At 60.1% G+C, this 26,459-nt stretch overlaps 7 protein-coding genes across 7 annotated transcripts; all 7 read left to right on the forward strand.

Moving 5' to 3' along the window:
- Nucleotides 1-520: 520 nt before the first annotated feature.
- On the forward strand, nt 521-5,116 carry LPMP_261240 (hypothetical protein; the record flags this gene model as incomplete). The annotated part of the gene is made up of 1 exon (XM_010701642.1): nt 521-5,116. The coding sequence occupies one exon, from the start codon at nt 521-523 to the stop codon at nt 5,114-5,116; it is 4,596 nt and encodes a 1,531-aa protein (XP_010699944.1).
- A 980-nt stretch (nt 5,117-6,096) lies between these two features.
- Nucleotides 6,097-8,697, forward strand: LPMP_261250 (hypothetical protein; the record flags this gene model as incomplete). Its single annotated transcript, XM_010701643.1, has 1 exon — nt 6,097-8,697. One exon carries the CDS (start codon nt 6,097-6,099, stop codon nt 8,695-8,697), a length of 2,601 nt encoding a protein of 866 aa, XP_010699945.1.
- A 2,357-nt stretch (nt 8,698-11,054) lies between these two features.
- On the forward strand, nt 11,055-14,342 carry LPMP_261260 (hypothetical protein; the record flags this gene model as incomplete). Its single annotated transcript, XM_010701644.1, has 1 exon — nt 11,055-14,342. One exon carries the CDS (start codon nt 11,055-11,057, stop codon nt 14,340-14,342), a length of 3,288 nt encoding a protein of 1,095 aa, XP_010699946.1.
- Nucleotides 14,343-15,097: 755 nt separating this feature from the next.
- Nucleotides 15,098-16,870, forward strand: LPMP_261270 (hypothetical protein; the record flags this gene model as incomplete). The annotated part of the gene is made up of 1 exon (XM_010701645.1): nt 15,098-16,870. One exon carries the CDS (start codon nt 15,098-15,100, stop codon nt 16,868-16,870), a length of 1,773 nt encoding a protein of 590 aa, XP_010699947.1.
- A 731-nt stretch (nt 16,871-17,601) lies between these two features.
- On the forward strand, nt 17,602-21,117 carry LPMP_261280 (hypothetical protein; the record flags this gene model as incomplete). Its single annotated transcript, XM_010701646.1, has 1 exon — nt 17,602-21,117. One exon carries the CDS (start codon nt 17,602-17,604, stop codon nt 21,115-21,117), a length of 3,516 nt encoding a protein of 1,171 aa, XP_010699948.1.
- Nucleotides 21,118-22,784: 1,667 nt separating this feature from the next.
- On the forward strand, nt 22,785-23,813 carry LPMP_261290 (hypothetical protein; the record flags this gene model as incomplete). Its single annotated transcript, XM_010701647.1, has 1 exon — nt 22,785-23,813. The coding sequence occupies one exon, from the start codon at nt 22,785-22,787 to the stop codon at nt 23,811-23,813; it is 1,029 nt and encodes a 342-aa protein (XP_010699949.1).
- A 1,626-nt stretch (nt 23,814-25,439) lies between these two features.
- On the forward strand, nt 25,440-26,273 carry LPMP_261300 (hypothetical protein; the record flags this gene model as incomplete). Its single annotated transcript, XM_010701648.1, has 1 exon — nt 25,440-26,273. One exon carries the CDS (start codon nt 25,440-25,442, stop codon nt 26,271-26,273), a length of 834 nt encoding a protein of 277 aa, XP_010699950.1.
- Nucleotides 26,274-26,459: the final 186 nt, after the last annotated feature.

The following is a 26,459-nucleotide window of genomic DNA, read 5'->3' on the forward strand; positions in this document are numbered from 1 at the left end:
CAGGCCATCCTCGCGCAGGTGCGTAATCCTCACCGTCATACACACACGTACACACACACACACGTACACACTTGCCCTCTCTCTTCTTCTTCTCTAGTACCCCTCGCTCCCCCCCCCCCCTATCTAACCCCTCCTGCCTTCGCTTTAGTATATTCCCCCCCCCCCCTCCCACCCCACCCTCCCTAATCTGCTCTGGCCTCTCTCTCTCTGATCTTGCCGTTTCTGCCGACTCTCCTCCCTCCCTCCCACTGTTTTCTCTCCACCCCGGTGTGTACCTCTCACACGCGCGCATACACACACTCCGTTGTCGCTTGAGACATTGGGGGTTACCTGCGTACCCCGTGTGCTCGTGGCGGTTGCGGTGGACTCTTGCTTCTTGCTGCTCGTTTGGCCCGTCGCTCTCGCTCTCTCTCTCTCTCTCTCGCCCTCTCTATCTCCGCTCGCAGGCACCTGCTTCGCTCCGGAGCTTCCTTCACTTGTGGTGCTACCTAGGAGAGACACTCGCGCCGCGCACTCACTCATGCTGCACCCGCGTCTTTGGCGCGACGATCATTTGACCGCGCAGTGCACCGCATGCGCGGCCGTCTTTACGCTCTTTCACCGCCGCCGTCATCACTGCCGCCACTGCGGCGGCGTCTTTTGCGCTGCGTGTACCACGAAACGCCTGTGGCTGAGACCTGGACCTCCTGTGTTCTCTCGTCATGTGGAAAGCAACTCAGCAAAACGGGTTCTTGCTGAGATGCTGGCAACGCCTGGTGTAGTCACGCCAATCACCGCTGTCGCCACCCCCTTTTCAAACCCCACCTCCTCACTACGCGACGCCAACTCGTCCGCCTCCGGCACATCGAAGAACGAGGCGCGACGCAGCGTGGCGACGATGACAGTGACCTCACATCACCGCGACAGCAATAGTGAGAGGTACACTTCCTCATCTGCGGAGGCGGAGAGGCCAGCGTCGCCGCCGAAGTCGCCGTCTCGACCGCGCAGCGAAGGTAGCGGGCTAGTGGCAAGTAGAAGCTATCACTTGGTCTCCGCGAAGTCGATTGCTGCCGCGTCGGCAGTTGGGCAGACGTCACAGACCCCATCGCAAAGCAGCAGCCATACCCCGGAGGCGCAAAGCGTGTATCCCAGTCATTGGATGCCAAGCAGACTCTTCTCCTCCAGCATCGACGTCATCGCCCCCTTCACCACCACCGGCGATGCGTCGTCCCAAGCCTGGACAAAATCAAAGGTCATGGGTACCTTCGAGCAGGGTTCCTCATCACACCTGCTGCGCGGCAGCTCCGTCACCGTCGGTGGGGAAGAGAGCGGCTGTACCTTGCTCATGTCTGACTCGCTACTGAACCAATGTTGCTTATCCGAACACCAAAATGATCAGCAGCAGAACCAGCAAGGAGTGGCGGCCGGAGATGGCAGCGCCTTGGACAGCTCACCCGAAACGCGCAACGACGAACGCACCACCCCTGGCACTGCTTCGGCCACCACGCGTGGAAACGGCAGCAACAGGGGTGACAGCACGAAGGGCATCCTCGTTGGCGAGGAGAACGCCTACCGCCGCAAAAGCTACAAGGTAGAGGTGGACTCAGTGCAGTGCATTACGTGGTATCTCTGCCGGGTGTGTTGCAGCTGCTACGATCACCTCGTGAACTGCATCATCGATGCGCACGAGGCACCTGCCATTGCTCTGCACAGCTGCTCGAGGCTACCCCTTTCCTGCTACGTTCGATTGTGCAGCTCCGGTGAGCCGCTCAGCACCGATGGTAGGACAGGGAACTCTCATCAGTGGCGTGTCTCTGGAACACCACCGCGTGCAACCTCATGCCCGACTCCAGCGGGAAGCGTGGCGCTGGCATCGTGGTTATCTATCTGGACGCGAGTTCGAGCATCGGTATCACTACTGGCCTCTTGTGCTCAGTCGACGATGGCGCTGCCTGCCATGACGGCAGCAGCAACGTCACCGCCTTCTTCGTCATTACACTCGCAGACTCACGACCTCTGTCAAGCGCGTGGCGCTGCAAACAGCCAAGTGAGCGGAAAGACCAACTCGACCGCCACCGCCGCGCAGACAAGCGCCGGATTCAGCGGAAGCGGGTGCATCTCCCCTGTTAGCCTCGAATCCTCAAGAGGGGACGACTCGATCCTTTCACTTTCTGCACAACCCGGCATAGCATCACTCAACATGGCATCGGCACAACCGCAGTCACCGCAGCTACAGCAGCGGCAGCAGTCCTCGTCTTCGAGGCGTGCGCGGCGCGTCGTTACCCCACCCCGACGGCTCCTCATCAGCATTGACGGTAGCCCAGGCCCTCTGCGACAGGCCGTGGCGCTGGCACGTCGACGGCGGCGTATTGCGGTCATCTTGATAGATGAACGCGACCTTGCTGCCGCAGACGATGGCACCAAAGTGCAGCAGCAGCAACAGTATCACGAGGCTCCATGTGGGGCCCTATCTGCACTTCTTTCTGCGGGCCCTGACACGGAGACGGCGCCTCAGCCCAGCGCAATCACTGAACAGAGTGGTAGTATGCGGAGCGCAGACTGGATGCCATCCATCGCCACAGCCGCCGAGGCCACCTCGCTGGTATTTCAGCACACGGAAAGCAACAAGGATGACGCTCACCAACAGAACCGCGTAGCCGGCGACACGACAGCGCCAGTAACTACAACAAAGGCGTCGGCACAGCGGCCAAAGTTGTCAATTCTCGTGGATGACGTCACCTTCAGTGACGCCGACGGGACGACAGCCGTTTCCACCAGCTGCAGCAGCGCAGATACGACAGCACTGCGCGGGCTCGCACCTGCGGCGTGGCTTTTACCGCAACTCCCTCTCCAAGCAGTAGCTCCGGTAAACCTGATGACGGCCACACGAGCCCCGTCGGCTACGCTGTTCTCTTTGCTTCCATACGAGCACGCTTCCCTCGGGGCCGCTGTATCTTCCTCAGTAGGAGCCGCAGCAACCACCGCATGCCCGGCGATAAGCAGGCCGATTTCCTGTGTGCCGGAGGGCTCACAGGCTGTCGTCTTCCCGATTCACAGCACTGGAGCGGCAACAACGCCGAAAATGGAGGGAAAGTTGCGGGCGCTACCCGTCACCCTCGACAGCGGCATGTGTGTATTGCGAGCACTTTTTTCCCAAATCGGCGCAGTAGTACGTCTCTCATCTACGCTGGCCACGACAGCGTGCGCGACGACGACGCCAACCTCAGCAGCACCGGCAGCTTCCGGAGGCAGCGGCTTCCCTCTGCTGGCGAACACCACAGGCGCAGGCAGCCTTTTCGCTGACCCCGCGAACTGTGGTAGCGCACGAGCCATCGCGATGCCCCTCTGGAGTGCTGGCCCCGAATCGTACGCTGCGCAGCGGCAGGCGCTGGTTCGCGACATGATAATGCGGTACCAGCTAGGCCCGGGCGTAGCACCCTCGGAGGTAGTGACCTCGCCACTCATCTCCGCCTTCATTAGTAACGCCTACACCCCAGCAGCGGATCAGAACGATCCAGCGCACTGGTGTGGCACGACCGGCCACCGTGGAGCGCCAGGTGGGTTTGGCACTGGTAGCAGCGGCTACGTGAACGCGACCTGTCGGCGTGTCTGCGGGTGCCCTACGACGGCGTCATACGAGCGCGTTACGGCGCCGGTGACGACGTACCTCCACCTGCGGCCGCCGGCGGCTGCCGTTACCATCCTGCCCGTCTCTACCCAAGTAGAGGTTGTCGGGATCCCCATCGACACGTCTGCCGTCACGGATACAGCCGCGACTACAGCAGTTACACCAAGTGCAGTGCCGGCGGTATCACCAGGGCACGCGTCCCCTCATGCACGCGGTGGCGATGTCTGTGCCAGCTCTACCGTCATCCCAGGGCTTGTCGCTGGCGACACGGGAGGCAGCACCTCGCGCCCCTTCACGATGACCGAGCTCCTGCCGCAACTGGCAAAGTTAAGTACGAACCTCGACGGCTACGTGATCGTCATCCTGCGGCGCCAGAGCTCCAGGTATGCGAGTGGGGACGACAGAACTTCTCTCGGCGGTGGCACCACGGCAACGCGTCCTGGCTCCAACGGTAACTCCGCTGGGCACACATCTGTGGCCCAGATGGGCGGCAGTAACTGCAGCGGCGTGCAACAGAGTGCAGATGCAGACCGGCTCGCCTCGAGCCCCTGTGTATCCTTTTCTCTTCCTGAGGAGAGCAAGTGCTCTGTGCCACGGTCACCACAGCGGCACGACCCGAATCAGCGGCAGCGTCGCCGCCACCGCGTCACGGAACTGTTTGGTGGACAGCACATTCGACTTCTCTATCAGCAGCTGCAGAGCTGCGGGGTGCCGCAGCCAGCCATTAGCGTTCTGGAGGTGAGCAACGAAGCCGAGCTCGATGCACTAAAGCTGTCGCCAGTGCATCTGCCCAGTGGCAAGAGCCCACTGGAAGAGGCGATCCTCTACCGCGACGAGCTTGGCACATCCTCCATGCCGCACCTCAAGGACCGTGCAGCCACCGGAGGGGAGGACGGAGTTGCGGAAGGATGGCCGGGTGCCGCGAAGATGTCCTCACAAAACTCCGCCTTGTCCGCCTCCGGCATGTCGACGGCATCGTCCGTCGACTCGGGCTCGATGTGGCGGCCATCAAGCATTTTAATGAGCACTTCGGCACCGTCTACGCAGGTGACAGAGCGAACACCGTATTCGCCGTCGATACTCGGTGACTCACTGGAGAGGATGCAGCTACCTGCATCAGTGAGCGGTGGGTTCGGTCGGACGGCGAGACTGATGACCACGTCTACCGTTTCGGTGGCACCGCCGACTGCCCTAGAGCAGGCCATGGCCTCCCTGCGGTGTGCGACTCGGCAGCTGGGAGTATCCATGTGCAGCATGACGTACACCTCCGCGACAACACCGCGTACGATGGGCAGCGCGCCACCCCTGGGCTCCAGTCAGAGTCCCTGGGCGGCGACGGCAACCACAGTGGAGGAAGCATCGGAGCCTGCTTTACTGGACTCACCAAGACTCAGGGCGAGCCATAATGCCGGTGGTAGCGGTGGTGATGGCGCTCTGCTCACACGCCCACTGGAGTCACTCGTGGCCACGCTGGTCTACCGAGACATTTGTCGCACTCTCTCCCAGTAGGTGGCACACCCTATAGTCCCCCTCGCACGTGCTGCAACAACCCTCCCGTGCGTGCGTGGGCGTGGGGTGCACTCGCTGTCTTCTTCCTCCCTCTTCCACAGAGACGCGCGTGCGTTAGTGTTGTGGTGGGAGGGAAGCGCTTCCCTTAATTTTCTGTTTCCATTGTCTTCGCTCGTTCTTCTGCGTTTGAGTCTCTGTACTGTACTTGCGCGTGAATGTTCTTGGGCGCGGATTAGGCACCGGATTCGATGCTATGCGAACTCAACACAATATTGCGATACACTGACACGCAGGGAGGAAGAGTGGTGGGGGGGGGGGCTCTCTTCGCCTCCTTGTGCCTTCTTCTCCAGCTTTTCCTTACACCTCTCAGCAGAGAGCGTTTCAGCAGTTGTGGTTCCTCTCTTCCAGCGACGATGACAGTAAACGAGAGAAACGGGGGAGGAGGAAGGGCTGAGAAAAGGGCAAATCAGGCACTTTCCATAGCCGAAGAAGAAAACTGACGCTCCCTCACACACCCACTCAACTCTACCGTCTCTCCCTCTCTTGTCGTTCCTCTCCCCCTCTCCCTCTTTGTTTTCTCCTTACTCATGAACGATGCCAATGGCGCCGGCATCTGGTGGTGGGGAGGGGAGGGGGTCAGTGACAGTTGCGCCGCCCATCATGAACCTCTCCCAGCATCTTTGACGCTCACCCTGTCCTCGAGCCGCTCCCAACACACTCGACTCACTCTGCATTATCTTCTCCCTTTGGCTTAATTCCTCACACGCACATTGCGCCGCGCTCCTCGCCCCTACCCCTCCTCCTCATACACACGCCCATGCACGGAGCAGTCTTCCACGCTGCCCATTCTCATGAGGCGTGTAGCTTCAACACATTGTGTAACGCAGCGCCTTGGAGCCCCGCTCTGGGTTCACGCATCGTCGCACCGTATCGTGAAAGAAGGCATCGGCGCCTGCGGTAGTGGCGTGCAGCTGCATGGTATGCGCTTGTACTCGACAAGAGCGAAGACATCTGTAGGTGGTGCGTACGGCAGAAGCGATGCGCGCGACGACTACTACAATCAAGTGAAGGAAGATAAAGAGGATCAGCTGCTGGAAGACGAGGAGTTCGCTGCCCTTCGCGATGCTGACAGCGACGAGCCTATGTCCGTCACCCACCGCCTCGCACACAAGGCCGACGCTCTTGATGCTGAGCTGCGGCGCATCCGGTACTGCCTGTGCGATCGGGCTCAATTCCTCGTGGACACAGCCCCGGCGACCTTCTCCGGTCGTCCAACTCAGGTAGACAAGGTGCTGAAACGCTTGAAGGGGGCAGGCAACCAGCAGCAAAGCGATGGCGCTGCAGCCAAGTCGCCACGCCATGGCACCCCTGCAGCGATTCTGGCGGCGGCATTGCGCGCCTCTCCGTACGCTGCGTGGCACGGTACTTCAGACCCTGTGCTGCGCTTCTTGAGCCTTCGGCTGCTCTGGCCGCGCGCCGGGCAGGCAGGCCGCAGCGCGTTTCATGGCGGAGCGCCGTCGCATGGTGCCGAGCTTGCCACCCTTGAGGCCGACCTCGACTACCTCCGTCGCGGACGTTCGCTGAACCAACTAAACTACTACAGCCGGCTTAACCTCACCCCCAAGCGACACATCTGGATGTCGCTCTACCAAATTATGTGGAACTGTGTCGTCTCGGCGCAGGACGCCGTCGGGTGTGTCGTCTTTGGTACTCTCCGTGGCATGAAGGGTCACGGCGTGGTTCAAGGAGCATGCAAGGGCACAGCCATTGGCCTCATCAAGGCCCTTGAGTTTCTGTGCTACGGCTGGGTCGTGTCTCCGCTGCTTCACCTTAGCCGAGGCCTGTGCAACACCCTCTACGGGCCAGTGAACAGCATCACCGGAAAGTACATGTTCGACGCCCTCAGCGGCCGGTGGATGCGGTGCACCGTGGCCGACTCGCGCGTCTTTCGCCACGAGCTGCAGCGCGAGAAGCGCGTGCTGCGCACGGTCGGGCGCGCCGAGTTCCGCCGCAAGAGGATGAAGGTGCAGCACAGGTGGGCCGACTGCATGGCTTCCATGGGCTTCCGCGTGGATATGATGAAGGATATGTTCATGCAGAAAGAGGCCGGGGGTCCGCACGGGGCGTCAGCCGGTAAAGAAGGCATCGGTGGCAGCAGCAACGAGATGCGCAATCCGTACGAGGTGCTGCAGGTGTGCCGCACCGCCAACACGCAGGAGATCAAGAAACAGTATAAAAAGCTCGCCATGGTGTTCCACCCCGATGTCGCGCAGAGCCACCGCAGTGGTGGCGGGCCGCTGTCACCCGAGGAGAAGGCCGAGGCGCAGCGCAAGTTCGAGGAGATCTCAAGCGCCTACCAAGTGCTGTCGAACCCGGAGAAGCGCAAGGCCTACGACTTCGGCGGCGCCCAAGGCGTCCGCATGCACGAGACCAAGTTTGGCAAGTTCATGTCACGTACACCGGCGGAAATAGTGCAGAGTGTGTTTGGCGGAGAGGGCTTCCGCCGTGTACTGGTTGGCGAGCTGCTCCGTTCGCACTGGGCGCTGCGCAACGAGGCGCAGGTGAGCGTGTCCATTCACGAGCTGGAGGAGCTGCAGTGCATTCGGGTGCGGCAAGTGGCCGTGGAGCTGGCTGCTATCGCCGACGTGCACGCGCAGCGGCCGACAACGCCGTACTACAGAGGCGCGCCGGGGTCGGCGGGGGCCGGTGGTGCTCAGGGCAGCCGTCGCCGCACCACCACCTCCTCCGCGTCCAGCAGCAGCCTGCCGGACTATTTGAAGTCGGGGAAGGCTCGCTGCAGCCCCATCGCTACCTCCAGTTGTCGCGGGAACACAAGCGGCACAGGTGCACCCGCCGACATTGACATGGATCGTGAGATGCACAACTCGATTATGGAGGAGCTCGGTGGTGGTAGTGGTGCATCGGGGAGCGGTGGCAAGGTCACGTTAACCGGGCAGGCAAGGCTATCGCCCAAGGGCACGATGTCCGCAGCATCGTCAGTGAGCTCGGCGTGGTCGTCATCCCCGTTCGTGTTGCAGCCCGGGAGCAACGAGTACAACTGCTTCTCGCGCGACTTCGAGGAGCGCTGCGACAGGTTTGTGCGACACATGGCTGAGGCGTGCTTTGGCAAGGCTCTCCTCTACGAAGTTGGGGAGGCCTACGTTGTCGGAGCGCAGCGTTTTCTCGGCATTCGCCCCTTCTATGCGCCGAAGATGCTCGTCACGCGCAAAGTATTCACAGGCATGGATCGCATCTACGAGGCACTCTTGGACAAGAGGCAGCTCACTCCCGAGGGTATGTCGCGCAAGCTGATGGTGGAGTACTTCAACATCGAGTACGACACAGTCGTCGCGGATATCCATTGTGTGCTGCGCTACGCAGTGCAAATGGTGCTGCAGGACGTCGTCGAATCCGACGAGGTGCGCCGCAAGCGGTGCTACGCTGTGTGGTACTTGGGGGAAAGGATGATGGCAGTCGGGGAACGCTGGACAACGCGCATCATGAACGACGAAGACCTGGCTGCCTACATCCAGCAAGCGGCGACAGCGGTGGCGACGACGAGCAAGCCACCGGCGTTTTAGCGGAGTGTACGTGTAGGTGTGCTGAGGTAGTGGCATAGCCCCCCCACACACACACACACTATGTCATGGTGTAGGTGGGAGCAGCGTGTCAGGGTAAGCGCCGCTGGGGGGGCCATGTCGGGAAGATGAGGGAATATAGCCGAGAAACTCCAGCGGCGTAGCCACCCGCCCCACCCCTCTCCTCCCCAATGACGCACGAAGGGAAAAGCGACGGGAAGAGAGGCAGCCAAGAAACAAGATAACGTGGCGGAGGTGGCACGTCTGCCAGACCCCTTGTAGTTTGGCAGGTATCACGCACTATCCCTGCTGCTTTGTCTCTGCTTTACCCTTACTGTGGCTCGCACGGGGAAAGGGAAAGGGGGGCTATACTTAGTCCATCACGCAGTGCGAACGTGAAAACGCGAAACCGAAAGGGGGGAAAGAGAACGGTGAAAATAGTGCAAGAGGGGAAATCCATCAGAGGGAAAGAGCGGCGCAGGTGGAAGAGCACACACACACACACACGTATGCTTCCTCCTCCTCCTCCTCGTGGAAGTGAGAGAGCCGCACAGAGAGAGGGAGACACAACCGGTGGACATCAGGTGCGGTGAAAGGGGAGACGAGGAAGGTGGAAGGAAGAGGGTGGTTAGTTGCTTTCAATGTAGGACCCTTCAGTCACCCCCTCCTCTGGTGTCGCTGCCCTTGCTGAGAGTACCTCTTCTCGTTTGTGTGAAGTATCTCTTGATTCGCGCAGCATAGCGTCTCCCTTTCTCTTTTTTTCCCTTGCAGTCTGAACTAGAGCGTTAAGCTCGCGCAGCACCTGGTTAGAGATACGCCCCCTTGGCGCCTACCAACCTCCCACTGCTCTGCTTTTTCCTTCTCTCAACAGGGGGAGGAGTCCAAGAACCGGGTCTTGCACGGATGCGAAGAGGGAGGAGCAATTGCTCAGCTTTCACGTCTTTCTCTCTCTCTTACTTCACTCCCGCCTTCACCTGTTGCCCTCCTCCTCTTTCCCCCTCCTCCGCTCTTCTACTCAACCCCACGTGGCTATTGATGTCCACACACACACACAATCGCTATATATCGAACCATTCATCCCCTGACAGGGAAGGAACGAGGTACTGCTGCTGTTGCCGCTCTTGTGTTGCTTGCTTGCTGCTTGTTGCACCGTTGTGGGTGCATGTGTAGACTCGCTTTCTTTCCTCGCTTAGACGTTTGTCTCGCTACTCCTACCCTCCACTTCGCTCCGCTCTCTCTCTCTTTCTCGCTGTTCCGCATCTCTCTAGCTTCTCGCTTCTCGCCTCAACGTGAATCTGTGCTGGTGTGAGGGTTTTCAGTGTTTTGTCTCCTTGGTGCGTCTGCGAGACGTATCTTGTGTGTGTGTGTGTGTGTAGTTTCTCTGCTGCTGCTTCCCTTCCTCTGCTGTTTGCGTGCTTTTATTGCTTTATTTATCCCCCTCCCCTCTCGTACTGCGCGTGCGTGCGTGTGCGTGCGTGTGCGTGCGTGCGTGTGCGTGCGTGTGCGTGCGTGTGTGTGCGTGCGTGTGTGTGCGTGTGTGCCTCCCTAACACGGCTGCTTCGGGTTTCACTACATTCACATGTCTATTGAAGGAACCGAAAAGACACCAACATTCACGCACTCACACGCAGAGAGAGAGAGACACACACACACACAGGCGCAGACACGCTCGCTCTCTCTCTCTCTCTTTAGATATCTTCAGTATCAATTACCCCCTGCTTCCTCACATTTTGGTTCTCTCACACGTGCTGCTGCTGCTGCTACTGCTTTGATTATCTCACCATTCGCCCTCTGCTGTGGCTGTGGTTTGCCGTTATCGTGAGTTGGCTGGCTGGTACGTGTGCTCAGGCCCTATTGTGCGTCTGTTCGTGTGTGTGTGTGTGTGTGTGTGTGTGTGCACTGCTCTCCACCCCACGCATACAACCGGTTCAGGAGGGGGAAGTGCGAGAGCCACCACTCGTCCCTGGAAGTGCCTCGACACACAGTCACACGCATACGCATACACACACGCAACACCTTTGATTTCCTTGGAGGTCATGTCCGACTCCGACTGGGAAGTACTTTCGTCCGATGGCGAAGGGAAGGGCGCACCACCGTCACGTTCGGCGCTCACGTCCTCCACTGGCGCTGCGAGGACTACGGCTGTGGGAGGGGAACAGAGGAGTGAAAAATGCCCCGCTCGCGATCCCATGAGCAAAGCGTTCGGCCAGGCCATGCTCACGCCGCTGTGCCTGACGGTGAATCAAACTGGGACGCGCATCGGTGTTGGACACACGCGCGGCTTTCTCGTGTTCCGAGTCGTTGCCGCACCAGCCACAGCTGACATACATGATGGCAGTGGCACTGAAGCAGCGGCAATGATGTCAACCGTGTCGCCGTGGATGACACAGAAGGGAAAACGTTCAGCAGCGCCGGCGCACGGCGGCGCTGCAGAGGAGTTGCGCCCACTCCCTGCCCAGAGCCAACTCCTCCTTGACCCGCAGTACAACGTCGACCTTTTAACATTTTCTCACATCCGCGAGCGCATGCGCCAGCAGCAGCAACAGCGATCCTCAGGGGCGGTGTGCTCCGCACCATCGCAGTCAATGCCAACAGACACGCCTTCTCGCACGCCACTCACGGTAGTGCCCGGTGGCACCACTGATCACTCGCCGGCACCTCGATACGCTGCCGCTTCAGAGTCTACGCCGCCCTCGCTCTTCGATGAAGTGCTGAGCGAGGAGGACAGCCACCACTCTGAGTACGACCGGGGCCTCCCCGTGGACCTCGAGAACGACCTCGGCTCGTTTTTAACGACCGCTGGTCGCGCCTTCGCACAGATGAAGCGGGACCGCCAGAGCCTGCGCTCCCGCAAGAACAAAGCAGGGACAGTCATCAAAGAACTACATCAGCAGCAAGGCAACGCAGCGACGAACGAGGCACCGCCTTCCGCACCAGCACCAGCCATTGCAGCAGCTGCCACCTTGGGCTCTGCGTCTGAGGCAAGCCACACTTCTGTCGGCGCCGACACATCTGCGGAGACGCCTGCCATGATGAATGAGACAAACGCGTCTCAGAGCACGCGTCTCACGCTGGAGCCAAGTGCGATGCTGGAGTGGGGCAAAGACGAGGACATCGACGTCGGCCCCTTCAGCAGCGATGCCAGTCTCGCTAGGATGCAGCGGACTACCGGCCCCTCTTCCTCGTCTGCAAGCTCGTTGTCCGACGCTGCTGGCCGCCAGGCACACGACAGCGCAGAGGAGAGCGAGGATGACTACGTCGGGTTCGAGGGCGGCGGCGTAGCCGTGATGGCGTTCCTCTACGAGCAGACATGGATGGCATTGGTCGGTGGGGGCCCGACACCGATGGGGACGCCAAAATCTGTGCAGTTCATCCGAGACGGCGAGCTGCAGCACCAGCTGCTCCTGCCTGACCCGGTGGTGCGCCTCTTCCTCGACGCGCGGCTTCTGTTTGTTGTCACCACAGCGGAGCTGCGGATGTACAGCAACCCAATAGAGCGGGAGTGGACTTGTCTGCGGCAGTCCATTCCCTTGTCTGCCGCTGTGGCAAGCCGCTATGCCTTTTTAGCGTCTCCTGCAGACGATGCTACCGGTGCCAACGCTCCTGTGCGCGTGTGGAAGACACTGCCCAACCCCAGCCCGTCTCCCAGCTCAGCGAATGCAGCCGCCGCAGTCGACTCCGCCGAGGTTCTCCGGGTGACCTCGTTCGCGTCTTTCGCACGCAGGCCCGGTGGCCAGAGCGGAGACCGAGGCACATGGACGTCCGCCATCTCGCTGCCCGTCATCCCAGTGGTGATAGACTACGCGCGAAGTCTCGTTCTGCTGCCGGTGGGGGAGGAGGGAAAGGGGTTTGCGTTGTACCGGTACGTCTCTGGGCCGGAGGTGCGCTACACAGACCCAGTCAACAACGCTGACATGAGCAACTCTGCAAGCACATCTGGCATGGGGTGTGCATCGGACGCCAAAGAACCTCGCTCCATCGACGGCACCGCCGTGACCACCGGTCGAACCACCTCTTTTCTGGAGCACATCGCCACGCAAAACACTGCCCACCGTAATCCGCTCTACAATCTCGCCCTGTACGTTGGCTGGCCCTCGTCCATTGCGCGGCTGCTGTCGCGAGACACAGAGGCTGGCACAGGCGACCAGGCAGGCGGCCATGCGAGCAGTAGCCATGTGGATGGATCGAGCAGTGGCGGCCTCGTGACGCTTGTCGCCGCGTCAAGCGAGTATGCCACTCGCCTCACCCTTTGGATGCTTCACGGAACGCAAAACAAGATGGCGTCGCAGCAGAATAGCCGCCCCCCCTCTCCCTCCAACACTGCCACTGGTGCCGCTACCTTCGTGCTCCTGCGGGAGTTTCGCGTTGGGGTGCGCCTGGCCGCCCCTCAAGTCGTCATGGCGTCTTTTCCAGGTGTCTCGCGGTACATTGCGCGCGGCCATGCGGCTCTGGCGGGAACGTCCGGCAGGACTGCTACGGGCAGTTCAGAGGCGGCGTCGTGGACTGATGCAGGGCTTCTGCCAAATACATCCGTGGCTGGAGATGTGGCCAAGTTACATGGCACTGCCACGCTGGCTTCGGCCAGTGAGTTGTTCAGTGCCGCCTCCTCACCCCCGTCCTCAACCCCGCCCACGGGGACGATGACCTCCTGGGCCACGGAGGCGGCGGCGACCGTTGCATCCTCCACAGCAAGTCCGGCGGGTGTGCAGCACCTGCAGTTTGTTGGCAACGGCGCCTACCTATTGTGTGTCCACGGCACAGACATCATCAGCATCTTCTCAACCAGCGCACGCGAGACGGAAGAGGAGGCGAAGAACGTGTGCCGCGACCGCGTGGCGGCCGAGCAGAACCGCTATTCTCGCCTCTCCATCATGAAGGAATACCTTCCCCATGTGCTGTCAAGTCGACTGGAAGCTTACACGCGTCAGGCATGGTCCTCCTGCTCTGGTCGACTGCCTTCCGCCGACCCCACGTTCATGCCACGCTGGATCTGCGTCCAGCGTCGAGATATTCCTGGCGCGACAACCACCTCAACTGCGACGGTGCCCGCTACCGCGCCTACATCAATAGGTACCTCCCACGGCGCTAGCAAGCTTGGAGTTCCCATCGCCACCGACCGCAATAGAAGCCGGAGTAGGCAGCCCTTTTTTCAGCGCTTGACTTCGTTCGTGGGATCTCGGCCGCCGATTGAAGCGTCAGTGGCTCTGCCGTCTGGGCGCGCAACGACAGCCGCGCTTCCTGGTACTGAAGATAAGCCCAGCGCAGAGAATCAGCCTAGTGGAGCTACCCCTGCAAGCCATTCGCTCTTCTCCCGCGCCAGTGCATCGCGGCGATTGAAAAGCCCTGGAAAACTGCTCACTTTTCCGACCTCCTCATGGGATGAGCAGCGACCGCCCGCTGGGGGTGCTGCCTGGGGCGCCCCACTCATGGAACTCCCGCAGTGCATTCAGGTGTGGCCATCAGCACCGCACACTGAGACTGGCACTTTGCATCAGTTCACCGGTGCCGCCTCTGCCGCGTCTTCGCCGAGACGACCGCCAATCGTGCTGAACTGCGCGACGTGCGAAGGCGCTTTTGCGAACATTTTGCTGTTTGCCGAGCAAGGCGAACTTGTGACGTCGCAGGTGGTGCCGTATGCCACCTCGTGATCTCCCGAGCAACCGGCTCATTTTCGGGGCCTATGCCGGAATTATTGGGTGATTGAAAAAAAAAAACACAGATCCGTCCTATTCCTTCTCTGCACACCATTGTCTTGCTGCGGTTTGGCCCATCGATGTGTCTGTGTGGGCGGTCGGTGGATTCGGTGCCTGCCCTCGCTCTTTTCCCTCCGACCCCTCTCTTTCCCTGGAGATTGAGGGGAGCCTTGGTTTCGCTGTTCGCTCTTGTACCACCACCACCCCCACACACACACGCACAAATCACCCGCTGCAATAGGTGCAATCAAAGGAGAGGGAGGAAAGAAAGCCGAAGACTGTCGCTCGCAGGAGATGTGGAGTGAGACCGTTGGGGCTGAGAAGAACGATGGTGGCCGCGGGGGGAAGTGAAGTGTGTCAACTCCACCACATTCCCTCTCACGCCCTCTGCCCAGGTGGGATCTGCTGACTGGAGGCACTAGCCTTTCCTCTCCCGTTCTCTGCTGAGCCTGTGCCTCTGTGCGTGTAGATGGATGTTGGCTTGTATGCGTCTGCGTATACTCATGCACTGTGGTACACCCAAGCCAAGGGGCGGATAACCGCACGGCCCACTGCGTGCAGTGACGCCATCGGCAATTCTCTTTCCCTCTACCTGCTCTTTGCTCCTTCCTTCACTTCTCGCTTAACAGCCCCCTCCAGCGACTCCGCATTTCTGGAACCGAAAAGTCGATCTTCGACCTCGTGCCCGCGCGTTTCCCCTCCCATTCATCATGTCGGCTAGCGCCGTCTCCTCGACGACGTCAGACAGGCCGCCACTGACACTGCTGGAGGCGTTCGCGAGCAGCGCCGCCGCCCTTCGGCACTTTGGCATTCCGCGCATTCGCGTCGTAGGGCTGAGTGAGGGGTGCGCTCAGGAGGATTACGAGCTTCAGCGCGCGCGCCCAGATGCCAAGGACCTCGAGTCCCTGCTGCAGGAGAGCAGCCTATGTGGCCCACACGGCGGGCGTGGGACTGCCAGCCGTCGCGTCCAGAGCGAACAAGGTTCGCCGAGCGAGGCAGTAGCGAGCCAAGATGTACCGATTGTAACGGAGCAGGAGTTCATGCACATGTTTGTCTTTCACTCTCGCCCGTGCGTCATCCTCGACGCGCTGGCGGCGTGGCCAGCGCTACACAAGTGGCGAGATGATCGCTATTTGTTTGACCTCGATCATAGCCTGCCAGGGGAGGTGGGGAAGAAGTTCAATTCTGACGGAACGCAAGACGAGGACGAGGAGGCGGAGGAGGACGAGGAGGCTACCGGCAGTGATGAGCGGCTCCGCAAACACGCGGATGCGACGAAGTCAACTGGGGAGGTCGTCATGCGCCCCAAGAGCGTCACAGTGGCGCTGACGCCAAACGGGCGCGCTGACGCCGTCACCCGCGTCACGTACGCGACCGCCGCCGTGCCAGCAGAGGATGTGGCCGGCGTATACGCCGGCAATGAGGCCCGCAAGCAGGCAGTGCTCCTCCCCCTGCCCACCCATGCCGCAGACAAAGACGAAGGGGACGCTGTTCGGCGAGAAAAGATCTTCATGTACGCTGCGGAGCTGCGCGTGACCCTGTCACAGCTGTACGGCCTTCTACAGCGCAGCCCCACCTGCCCGCTGCCGCATCCCATCAACGTCGACATGCGCACCTACGCAGACAAGCACCACACGCCCGTCATCGCGTACGCGCAGCTGCAGAACAACTGCCTGAACACGGAGTACGCGCACCTGCGTGTTGACTTGTGCCCGAATGTGGAACTCTTTGGCTGCCGCGTGTTCAGCAAGGAGGCAGTGGAGGCGGCAAATGTGTGGTTCGGCATCCCCGCCTCGGTGTCATCGATGCATCAAGACTGGGTCGAGAACCTCTACTCCGTGGTGCGTGGCGTGAAGGAGTTTGTGCTGATTCCGCCGTGGGAGGGCCCCTTCGTCCCGAAGCCGGAGATCCCCGCTGCGATGTTCGCCATCGACAAGGCGGCGAGCCTGATGGACCACGAGGACGACCGCGCCGAGAGCTGGTCGCTTCAGTTCAAGCAATACCCCGTGAAGGATGGCACTGTGGTGCCGTGGATGGACTTTGACCTTGCCGGTGCAGACGTGGAAGTGGACGCAGAGGGCGCCGCGCGTGCCGAACTGGAAGACCGACTGCTCGAGAAGCGTCGCGTTAGTGCGCTGTCATCGTCGTCGTTGTTGACAAAGACCGGGGCGAAACAGGTGAGCAACAAGGAAGACGTGGAGGCTGTACGCGAGGAAGCCAGCCGCAAGCCGCTACACCCCTTAGTCACCTACGTATACCCCGGCGAAACGCTTTACCTCCCAGCGATGTGGCTTCATCGCGTTGCCCAACACGCCGATAGCATCGACCTGCACGCGCGTGCGCAGCACTGCGGGGCAGCCAACGCAGTAGTGTCCACCACGCCACCTCCACTCCCCCTGACTGCCGCGGTGAACTACTGGTATGACATGAGCTTCAGCAACCCGGCTGTTGTGCTGTTGCGCGAGTTTGGGCTCCTGCTGTAAGGTGATGGCTCGTTGTGCTGGGTTGGCGTGGAGCTGACTCGTTCCACCCCTCTCTTCACGTAGGTGAATGCATCTCTTTTCGCTCGAGACGAAGTACATGCGAGAGTAAAGAGACAGGGGGGAGGGGAGCTGGGCGGATCTGCAGCCGGCGGGAAGTGAAGCGGGTAGCCATCAAAACATCGATTGAAAGAGGAACTGTTTGATGCTGCACTGAAGCTTTCTCTCTTTGCGGATGGTTTGGCGGGTGGGTGTAAGGGGCGTGTTCACCACTGCTAACGTCGGGATGTGCCTGAGGCGGCAGCGTCGCTCGCGTAGCCGTGCAACTAAAGAAGAGTCACCACCAAAGTAGCGCTGAAGACAACCCGTGTGCGTGTGGGACCTACCGAGGTAGGGCGGCATTCATTTGTACAGATTTAGCCCTGCCTTGCGCATGCGCACACAGCGGTGTGATTCGGGGGGGTCACAAAACAGAGCCTGAAAGGCTTCACCCCCCCCCACACACACACACACTGTCTTCTCTTGCCATCCCCCATCCCTCTTCTCGCCTTCCCTTCGCACACTCCGTCTCTTATCCGCTGCTGCTCTCCATTTGTGTCTCCGCTTGCCCAGAGTCAGCACTGGTGAGGACTGTGCGCCTACACCCGCGCCTTCAGACACTTTGCGTGTGCAGACGTCGCCGCTCCCCCACTCCACCTCTCACACGCTAGCACAACACACGCACAAGCAGCATCATGACCGAAAAGTCGCTCCTTCTGAAGTGCGACTTCGCTGGTCGTTACTTCATAGTCGGCACAGACTTCCCCACAGCACGCATCTTCGACACAACGACCTCATCCCTAGCCGCTGTCGTGGAATTGCCCCTACGCAGTCGCACATTCTCGCTCGCTGCATTGACACTGACGTCGCTCGCGATTCGCCAAGCGGAGGAGGCCGCGGTGCCAGCGACAAGTAGGAATGGCAGCACGCTTGCTGGTCACCGCAGCGAGGCGCTTCTCATCAGCAAGGTCGCTACGTATTACGCCGCCGTTGGCCTCAGCGACGGCACGGTGATCCTGCACGATGTGCACCGTGACGCTCAGCTCGCCCACGTGCAAGTGTCAGAGACACGGCAGCCAATCATCTCGCTGCAGATATGTGGCGGGTACGCGTTCTTCTTGGCTGCCAACCATATCCTTTACGTGGCGCACATTCAGAATGCCGCCGCAGGGCCGTGTCTACGTCTGCGCGTGCAGCCTGATGCGAGCTCGATCGCGGTCACCACAATCATCACTCCTACGGGCACAGCAGCGGGGAGGACGACCTCCACGGCAGAAAGCCCCACTGTCCCGTATCGTGTCTTCCGGGTATTTGTCTCGGGCCCTACAAACGCACTGTACGAGATGCGGGCGCTGGCGAACACCAGCAGCAGCTGCAGCGGTGGCATGGCCGGCTCGGCTACCGCCAACACGGCAGACGTGCCGCAGGTGAACATCACGAAGCTCCTGGCATTTCCATCTCAGGGAACGAGTGCCGAGTTTGCATGGGTGAGCAATGTGGTCCCATCAGCTCTGTCTGCTAGTGGTGGCTCGTCGGACGCCCCAGTCTCGCTGCCGGCCATCACAGCCAGTGCGCAAGACGGCGTTGTGCGTGTCTGGGACGTGCAGTACACACCGCCGTCGTCCTCTGCCGCCGCCTCCCTCCTCACCACCGGTCTTGATAGCGCCACCGCGTCGTCAACAGCAGGGGTGACGCGGTGCCGCCGTACGCTACTGTGCGGGCAGCGCATCCTCAACGTGTCCGTGCTGCCAGACACGGCCAACGGCAGCCATAAGTGCAGCTACATCATGGTGACCACCCTAACTGGTTCAGTGCTCCTCTGGAGCCTCGGTGACGCTCTACTGCCGCCAGTAGTGGAGCCGGTGCCACTGAAGCCGGATGTGGTGCTCGTGTCTGCAGTAGCGGCTGGTCGGCTCCTCTTCGGTGCACTTCGGCCGGCCTCTGGAGCGCCGAGCCACGCTGCCGCATCAGGCAACCCGTTGCGTTCTCTGGAGGTGACCCTGTTGCGCGGCCGCTTCGCCCTGCCCATGTTTGAAACCAGAAACATTGGCGACGCCGTGGATCAAGCGTCGTCAGCAGCTGCCGCAGCGCCGCCGGAGCCAGTAGCCACCACGGACCCCGCCACTGGCGCCAAGCCGAAGGCAAGGGCAGCGAAGGTGAGCCCTTCCAACGCGCGACACACGGCCCTCGCCACCCTAGCCCTCGGCGTGGCGGGCACCATCGCGAGCGCCGTCACCGTCGTGGAGCTGCCGCTGAACTCAGCCCATGCCTCGTTGCTGGCAAGCCAGCGCGATGCGGAGTACCTTCTCCAGCATACCACTGACGTGGCCACAAGCACCTTCGTCGTGTTGGACACCGTCTGGGCAGCGCACCAGCAGCAGGTTGCCGCAAGGGCAAGCCAGTACATGACAGACGCCTTCAAAGCACCACAGCTGTATCATGCCAAGTCCATTCAGGACCTGCCAGTGAAGCAGTACACACTCGAGCAGCGGCTGCAGCAGGTGGCCCGTGAAGAGGCGGCCGCCTCGCTGCGGCGGAGGCAACTCGGCACTGACAATGTGGCGGCCGCAGAGGGAGCAAACGACCATGACGATGCCCTCGAGCAGCGCCAAGGGGGCGCGGTCAAGGTTGGTCGCAGTGTTGTGCCGCAGCACGCCCTCGGCCTCGCTACCGTGCCCCTGTACCAGGCGTTACACGCGAATGACACGTCAGCTGTGATGGACCTGCTGAGTATGTCCGCCCGGTCTGCTAAGGGCATGCGGGCGACAGTACTTTCTCTGCAGCTTCCGTACTGCCTGCAGCTGCTGCATGTTATCTCAGAGCGCTTGGGATTGTGCAGTAAGGCAGTGGAAAAAGTCACGCCAGCGTTGCAGGCCGGTGCGGGTGACAGTGCAGAGTCAACGATTGGGAGTGCTACGGCGGGGCAGGACAGCCATACTACCGGCAACCTGGGAGGCAGCACCGCGGCCGACGCGGTCGCACAGTCCGCAGGCGCCAATAAGGCCAGTGGCAGCGGTGCCGCACTGCGCGGAGGGGTGGCAGCCTTCTCAATCCGCTCCTCGCTTCTGGAGTGGATCGACGCCATTGTGCACTACCGTGGCAGCGAGCTGCTAACAGTGCAGCGCGACTGGAACGCGCGGGAGGCGAGCGGTCAGACGAGTGAGGCGACCCCGCCGATGGCTGCCTCCCCTCCCAGAGACTTTCTCGCCCCCATCTTGCATCACTACGAGAACCTGTGCAGCCAGTACGACAAATTGGCTGTTCTGTATGGGCGGCTGTCGATCTTCAAGTCCGTCCGACCTTCGCAGAAGAACGACTTCACGAACATTCCGCGTAAGTCGCTAGCCTCCAACGTAGAGATGGGGCGCCCAGTGCCAGACGTCAACGGCGGCCTCGCCAGTAGAAGTGGCTCCAGCAAGCGACGCCTGCACCTCATCGGGCGAAGCAGCGTCATTGATGACGACATCGTCTTCCCCGTAATGTTCAAAGAGTCCCGCTCGCGGTCTGGCCTTCGGGTGGTGCGCGTCCGCAGCAAGTTGGAGATCGAGAAGAAGCGGCGGCAGCGCGAAAACAAGGGCTTAGCCCTGCAGAAGCGTGCGCGTGCGCTAGCGCAGGAGCAGCTTCGGAGCACCAAGGCTGCGCACAGCATCCTTGATGACATGGACCAGATCATGATGGCCGAGGTGGCGGGCAAAGACGGCGAGATGAACCTGGACATACTGGAGGCAATGGACCTCGCTGATGATTCGAGCGACGCTGATGTGTCCAGCGACAGTTCCTTCGACGACGAAGAGGATGAAGAGGGTGAGGACTACAGTGAGGAAGAAGGGAAGAGTCCCACCGTTGCCCGTAGCAAGAGTAAGAAGACCCGCAGGGAGGCTGTCGTGACGGACGAAATGCTAGCCGACGCTGGAGAAGAGAGTGACGACCACCAGGATAAGGACGATGACACAGCCCTTGACAGCAGCGAGGCCGATTTCTCTTCTGGCAACGACGACGCAGTTGACTCCGAATCTCTCGATAGCGACGATGAAGAGAGTGATGAAGACGACGAGGGCAGCGACGAGGAAGAAAGTCCTGACGACGACGAGGCGCAGGCGTCTGACGAAGATGACGGCATGGGCGAAGACATGCAGGAGCTGCTGACCCAGCATGAGGGGGATGAGGATCGCTCAGATCGTCGCAAAGCAAAGAAGGTGCGTACTGACTAAGAGGAAGGGCGAGAGAGAGAGGGATCGGCAGAGGCGAGTCACTGAACTGGACTGCGTCAGAGATGAAGGCGGCCAGAGCACTTACCTCCCCCCTCTCGCTTTTCCCCCTTCTGCGTGCATGCGTACCGGTAAACCACTAACAGATTAAGGTGTAGTCGTGTAAGGAGAAGGATCCATATGAAGTGAGGCAACGGCCGAATACAAATGCTGAACTTAACCCCCCCCCCTCCTCCCCCCTTTCATCTTTGCCTTCTCAGCGTATTTGTGTGTGTGTAGAGAGGGGCACGTGCGCGGCAGGGTCCGGCTAGGTTATAGTTTTCGATGGGAGACGTAGCATGTGTGTGTGTGTGCGTGTGGGCGTGTGGATATCGATGGAGACGGTGGATAGGCAGCGCCGATAGTGGCCTGTTAAAACGGTGAGGGGGCCCGCGCGGCAGTAGATGCGAGTGAGCGCGCGTCTTTCTCTCTTCCTTTGCTCTTGTTCACTCCTCCTCGTGGTGGTGGTGGTGCCGATAATCATTAATGCGGAGCGTATGTTTAGTCGCCCCGTACTCCGCCCCCCTCCCCTCCCCCTTAGAGCGGGGGCTCTCTTTTCTGTCGTTGTGTAGAGTTGCCTGCCAACGACGCGCCGCCGACGTTTAGTCGCCGCATCCACACGAAAGGAAAGATGTCGCAACACACGTGGTGGTAACAGAGGAAATGCACCTGGGCGAGGGTGAGTGTGCGGCAGGGAGGGCTATGCGCCGCTGAGTAGCAGCGGCGCGAGAAGCGTGAGCGCAAGTGCAAACGTACGCCCAGGCGAACCTTCTGTGAGGGAAAGTGTTGCGTGTGGTGGCTTTGCCCTACCCTCCCCCCTGCCTCGCCACTACCCGGGACCTCTTTACTGACAAAGGAAAGAAGTGTGCTGCTATCCTTCGATATGCCACAGAAGTGCGACCTGGGCAGATGGTGCAGCACTCAAGAATCATCACTCCAGTATCCCAGTCTCTCTTTCTCTCTCACTTTTACTCTCTGGTGTTGTCATCCCCTCTTTGATCGCGGCGATTGGGAGTAGCTCTGGCCTTTCCTCCTCCTCTCTCGCCCCTCCCCCGGTCTCCGTGGATCACACGGCCCGTGTGAGCATATACGCACCTGCACAAGCACACGGGCACAAAAATCCTTCGCTTTCTGTCACACACACTCTCTCTCTTTTCATTAACTACAGTGCTTCGATCTGCCACCTCGTTTCACCTCTTCTCATTGCGCGTAATCTCCTTCTCCGTGTGCTTGTGTGTGTGTGGGTGGGTGTTGCTGTTCCTTTTTTTTTCCTCCGCAGCTCTCCCTCCTCTGCTTCCCTCACCACCACCAAGCAGAGAGAGAGAGAGGGGAGACAAAACCCGCGTCGACACGGATAAGACACACACGACACGCGTTTTCCTCTCTTTTTGTCTCTCTCCCCCTCTTCATTTCTCAGGCACTCATTGCCAACTCCCTATCACACCCTCCCCCCCCCCCGTTTTGCTCTCTCGCATTTGACCGCCATTGTGGCTATTTTTTTCTAGTACCCATTGAAGCGACCGCACACACACACACACGTCTCCTGATACAGTTGACATCAGCAGCTTGTGATACGTTAGATAGAGTGCGTGTGTGTGCAACGGCAAGAGTGGTGGAGGGGGGGACACAAAATGTACACGCGAACGACATCGCTGATGCGGGGCCTCTTCTCGAGGAAGCAGGACATGCAGTCGATGGTGGAGGGCCACTTCTGGAGTCTCACACGGTACCGCATTTTGCCGCGGTTCCTCGGCCTTGACTTCGCCGGCAACGTCATCTTCTTTTCGGCTCACCGCAGGCAAGGCTTTGGTGGGTGGACAGCCGTCACGCTAGGCGCACCGGGTAGCACAAACTCGGGCTTTCTCAGCTCTGACATGAGCGCTGTGAACGTACTCGAAGACGGCTACCCGCTGCACTACAAGGCGAGCCGCAAGCTGCAGGCCTTCGTGTCTCAAGAACGCCGCCGCTGGCAGACGAAGCAGGCGGAGGCGATGGCGGCTGCGGCGAAGGCCAAGGCTGACAGTCAGGCAGCTGCAGAGGCGACGAAGTCCACTGCGGAAACTGCTAAGAGCGGCAAGCCCATCAGCATCGAGATCCCGCCGGAACACGTTGCGAGCTACGACGGCGACCAGCAGTTTCGCGACATGCTTGCCATCAAGTGTTCGCAGCCGCGCTTCTACACCAGCCAGCTGCGCATCAGTCGTCTCGCCACCATTACGTACAAGTGCATCTACTTTTACCTCTGGGCTGTGCTTATATCGCTCATCGTTCAGGGCTACCTCATGTTTCGCGCCTGGGTAAACCCGCCAGCCCGCGAGGGGCTCAAGAACATCGAGGAGCACGTCCTGCACATTCCTCGGCTGCTTTTCTCGGGATGCGTGTACGGGATTGTGTGGCTTGTACGCACTGCGCAGCCGGTGATTGACCCTGTCGTGAACTTCTTGACAGAAAATTTCCCTCAGGTGAACTGGGGGGCTGCTTCTGCCGAGAACCTGGCAAGCCGGGCACAGCACCTCGCCGACGACGCGCACCCCAAGGCAAAGGAGCGGAAGCTGAAGGAGATGCAGCGGCAGCTGCAGACCGAAGCAGAACGCCGCACGTGGTGGACACGTGTCTTGATATTACTCCTCGGCATTTTCTCCATCCTGTGTGTTCTTTGAGCAGCGCGTAGGAGGAAATCCACAGAACGAAAAAACGCCTGGGCGGGATTGACTCGGAAAGGGCAACCCTCTTTCAACGGACGTGATGAGAGGGTCTGTTGCACCTCCCCCTCCCCCCTCGTCTCCACGGCACAGACGCGCACACGAGTTAATACGCACTGTGCTTCTACGCTTTCCCCCTCTCTCTATCTCTACTTCATCTTAGTATGAGAAATGCTCACTTCTGATTTTCTCTGTATGTGTATGTGTGCGTGTGTGTGTGTGTGCATTGGAGTTGCCTCTCTCATGCTCTTCTGTAGACGGTTTATGCTGTCCAAAAGTGTCTTGTTGTAGCTATTCCTTGTACTGCGTCCTCTCATCGTCGTTCCAGGGGGTGTGGCGCAGCAGCAGTGATGAGGTGGGTTTGGCTCAATATGAAATGCGCGTGTTCTTTTATGTGCGTCTGCTGAGGTGGATTGTTGGTGCGGCAAAGTGTATCGCTGTGCGCGTGCGTCTCTTTGGGGAGGAGTCTCTCTGTCTGTGGTGTGGCTTACCAGTGCCGAGGTGGGTACTGTCCTCTCCCTCCTTCCCTCCCTCCCTCCCTCCCCCCTCTCTCCCTCTCACACACGCATGCACATCATACGCCGCCCTCTGGCTTGTGCTTCTATTTATACTCCTCTTTTGCTGACTTCTCCCTCTCTGTGCTTGCATGAGTGGGGGTGTGGGTCGCCACCACTACATACCCCACGCCTGGTTTGTATCGTTGTCACTGCCGTATTACTACAACGCGAGACATCTGGAGGCGTATCGGTGTTGCACACCCTCGCTCGTTTTCTATTTCCCTCCCTATCTCTCTCTTGGGTGTGTCCTTCCCTTTCACTCGGAGAGGCTAAGTTTTGGTGCGTTTGTGATAACGTGTACGGCCCTGTGTGTGTGTCTTTTGGGTAAAAGAGTCGTCCAGACTCGTCCCACACCAACCCTCAGCCAGCTAAACAACTACCACCATTTTGGCCCACAAGATGCAAGGGGAAGGGAGGGCTGCTTCCTCTTTGTCTTACTGGAGGACGTGCCATGGGGACGTGACATTCATGCGCTCCAATTCACCTGGGAGGGCGGTAGCGGCGGGGTACGCGGTGTATCTCAGTGTTCATACTTGCGACTGTCTGCCTACACCTGCCCCACTATTGCTTCTGGGTAGTACAGCACAGAGTATCTACTTCAGCGTAGCTGGGTCAGCGCCGCCGCCCCCCCCCCCCCACCCTCACCCCCTTCCACACAACTTCCCTATTCCATTCTGGCCACTGCTTGGTGTAGATGCAGCTCTTCGGTGGATCCTTCTGGATGGGTGTTCGTCTGTTAGCTTTGCTTCCCTGCACTGGGATGGTGCGCTCACGGGCAAGTCATACACACACACACACACGTCACTCGTCCAATGTCAAAAGCGAGTCTCCTCTGTCCTTCATTTCCCCGTCCCCATCCTTCTCCTCCGCCGCCACCTTCCGCCTTCTTCCCTCCCCTCCCCCCGAAAAGCCCACAAAGCGGGATTAGGAAGGAGACGCACAAACACGTCGTATACGCATCCACGCGCGCACGCAAATCTCGTTTGACACCTCCGCACCCTTCCCCCCCCCTCCCTCTCCCGCTCTGATGAAGTGCAGCGCGGCCCTTTTCCACGTGGCATCGGCCGTCGCCGCTGCTGTCGCGAGAAACCATAGCAGTACGCCGTACAGGGAGGAAAACGAAACCGCCACAGTGCGTAACTGCAGGAACCAGTCGACTTTGATAGACCACCGAAATCAAAGCGCGCGCTATCGCGGCGGTCGGTGCGGCACTTTCCTGGACGTGACCCCTCTGACTCCACCGGCGTCGGCCTTCCACGCCGCTGCTGCCAACGGCTCCACGTTTGTTGATCAGAACTCCTCGACAGTCGCCACGAGCTTCAACGAAAACTACCGAATTAAGTCCTTCCGTCAGCGCGTCTGCGCCGCCACGGACGTGTCGATGCGGCCACTGCTGTTGCTACTCAAGGATGTGCCGGAACTGAACGATGTAGCCGCCAACGCCGGCATCGTCAGCCCTGCAGCAGCAACCATTGCGAGTGGAAGGTTCAAGTATGGCGAGCTGCTGGAGCGGCTGTCATGTCGCTGGGCGGCAAAGTTCTATGGTAAGGTCACATATGGCCCGCGCAACTATCCGTACCCGTCTTCACGTTGGCTGGCTCGCCGCTTCCAGATGAAGAAGCATCGCATTCTCAAGCGTTTCCGCTTCCGCCGCTACAAGCTAGCAGCCGTGGCCAACCTGCCCTTCGCCAAGATGATCCGTGTCGGCATGCTCCCTGAGCTAAAGAGCAGCAAGACGAAGAAGGGTGACACTGTGGACATGGGCCTGTCCTCGCAGCTGGTCAGCGCGGCACGGTCGTCCGCTGGTGCGGCCAAGACGAAGGGCAAGCGCTCGCGTCCAAAGTCAAAGTATCAGGTGTAAAGTGGGGTTACGCCACGGTGTGTGTATATCTGTAGGAGTCTTTGTAGGCGTACTGCCTGCGTAACTCTCGTTGCTGTCGTGGCCAGCTGTTCTTGTTCACCGAAATGGAGCCGGTAGCTCTTTTGTGTGCTATGCGCAGTGCTCACCCGTTGCGGTTCTACAGATGTAAACACGGTCGTGTACGAG

The sequence above is a fragment of the Leishmania panamensis genome (genome assembly GCF_000755165.1).
Source record: "Leishmania panamensis strain MHOM/PA/94/PSC-1 chromosome 26 sequence".
Classification (NCBI taxonomy): domain Eukaryota; phylum Euglenozoa; class Kinetoplastea; order Trypanosomatida; family Trypanosomatidae; genus Leishmania; species Leishmania panamensis.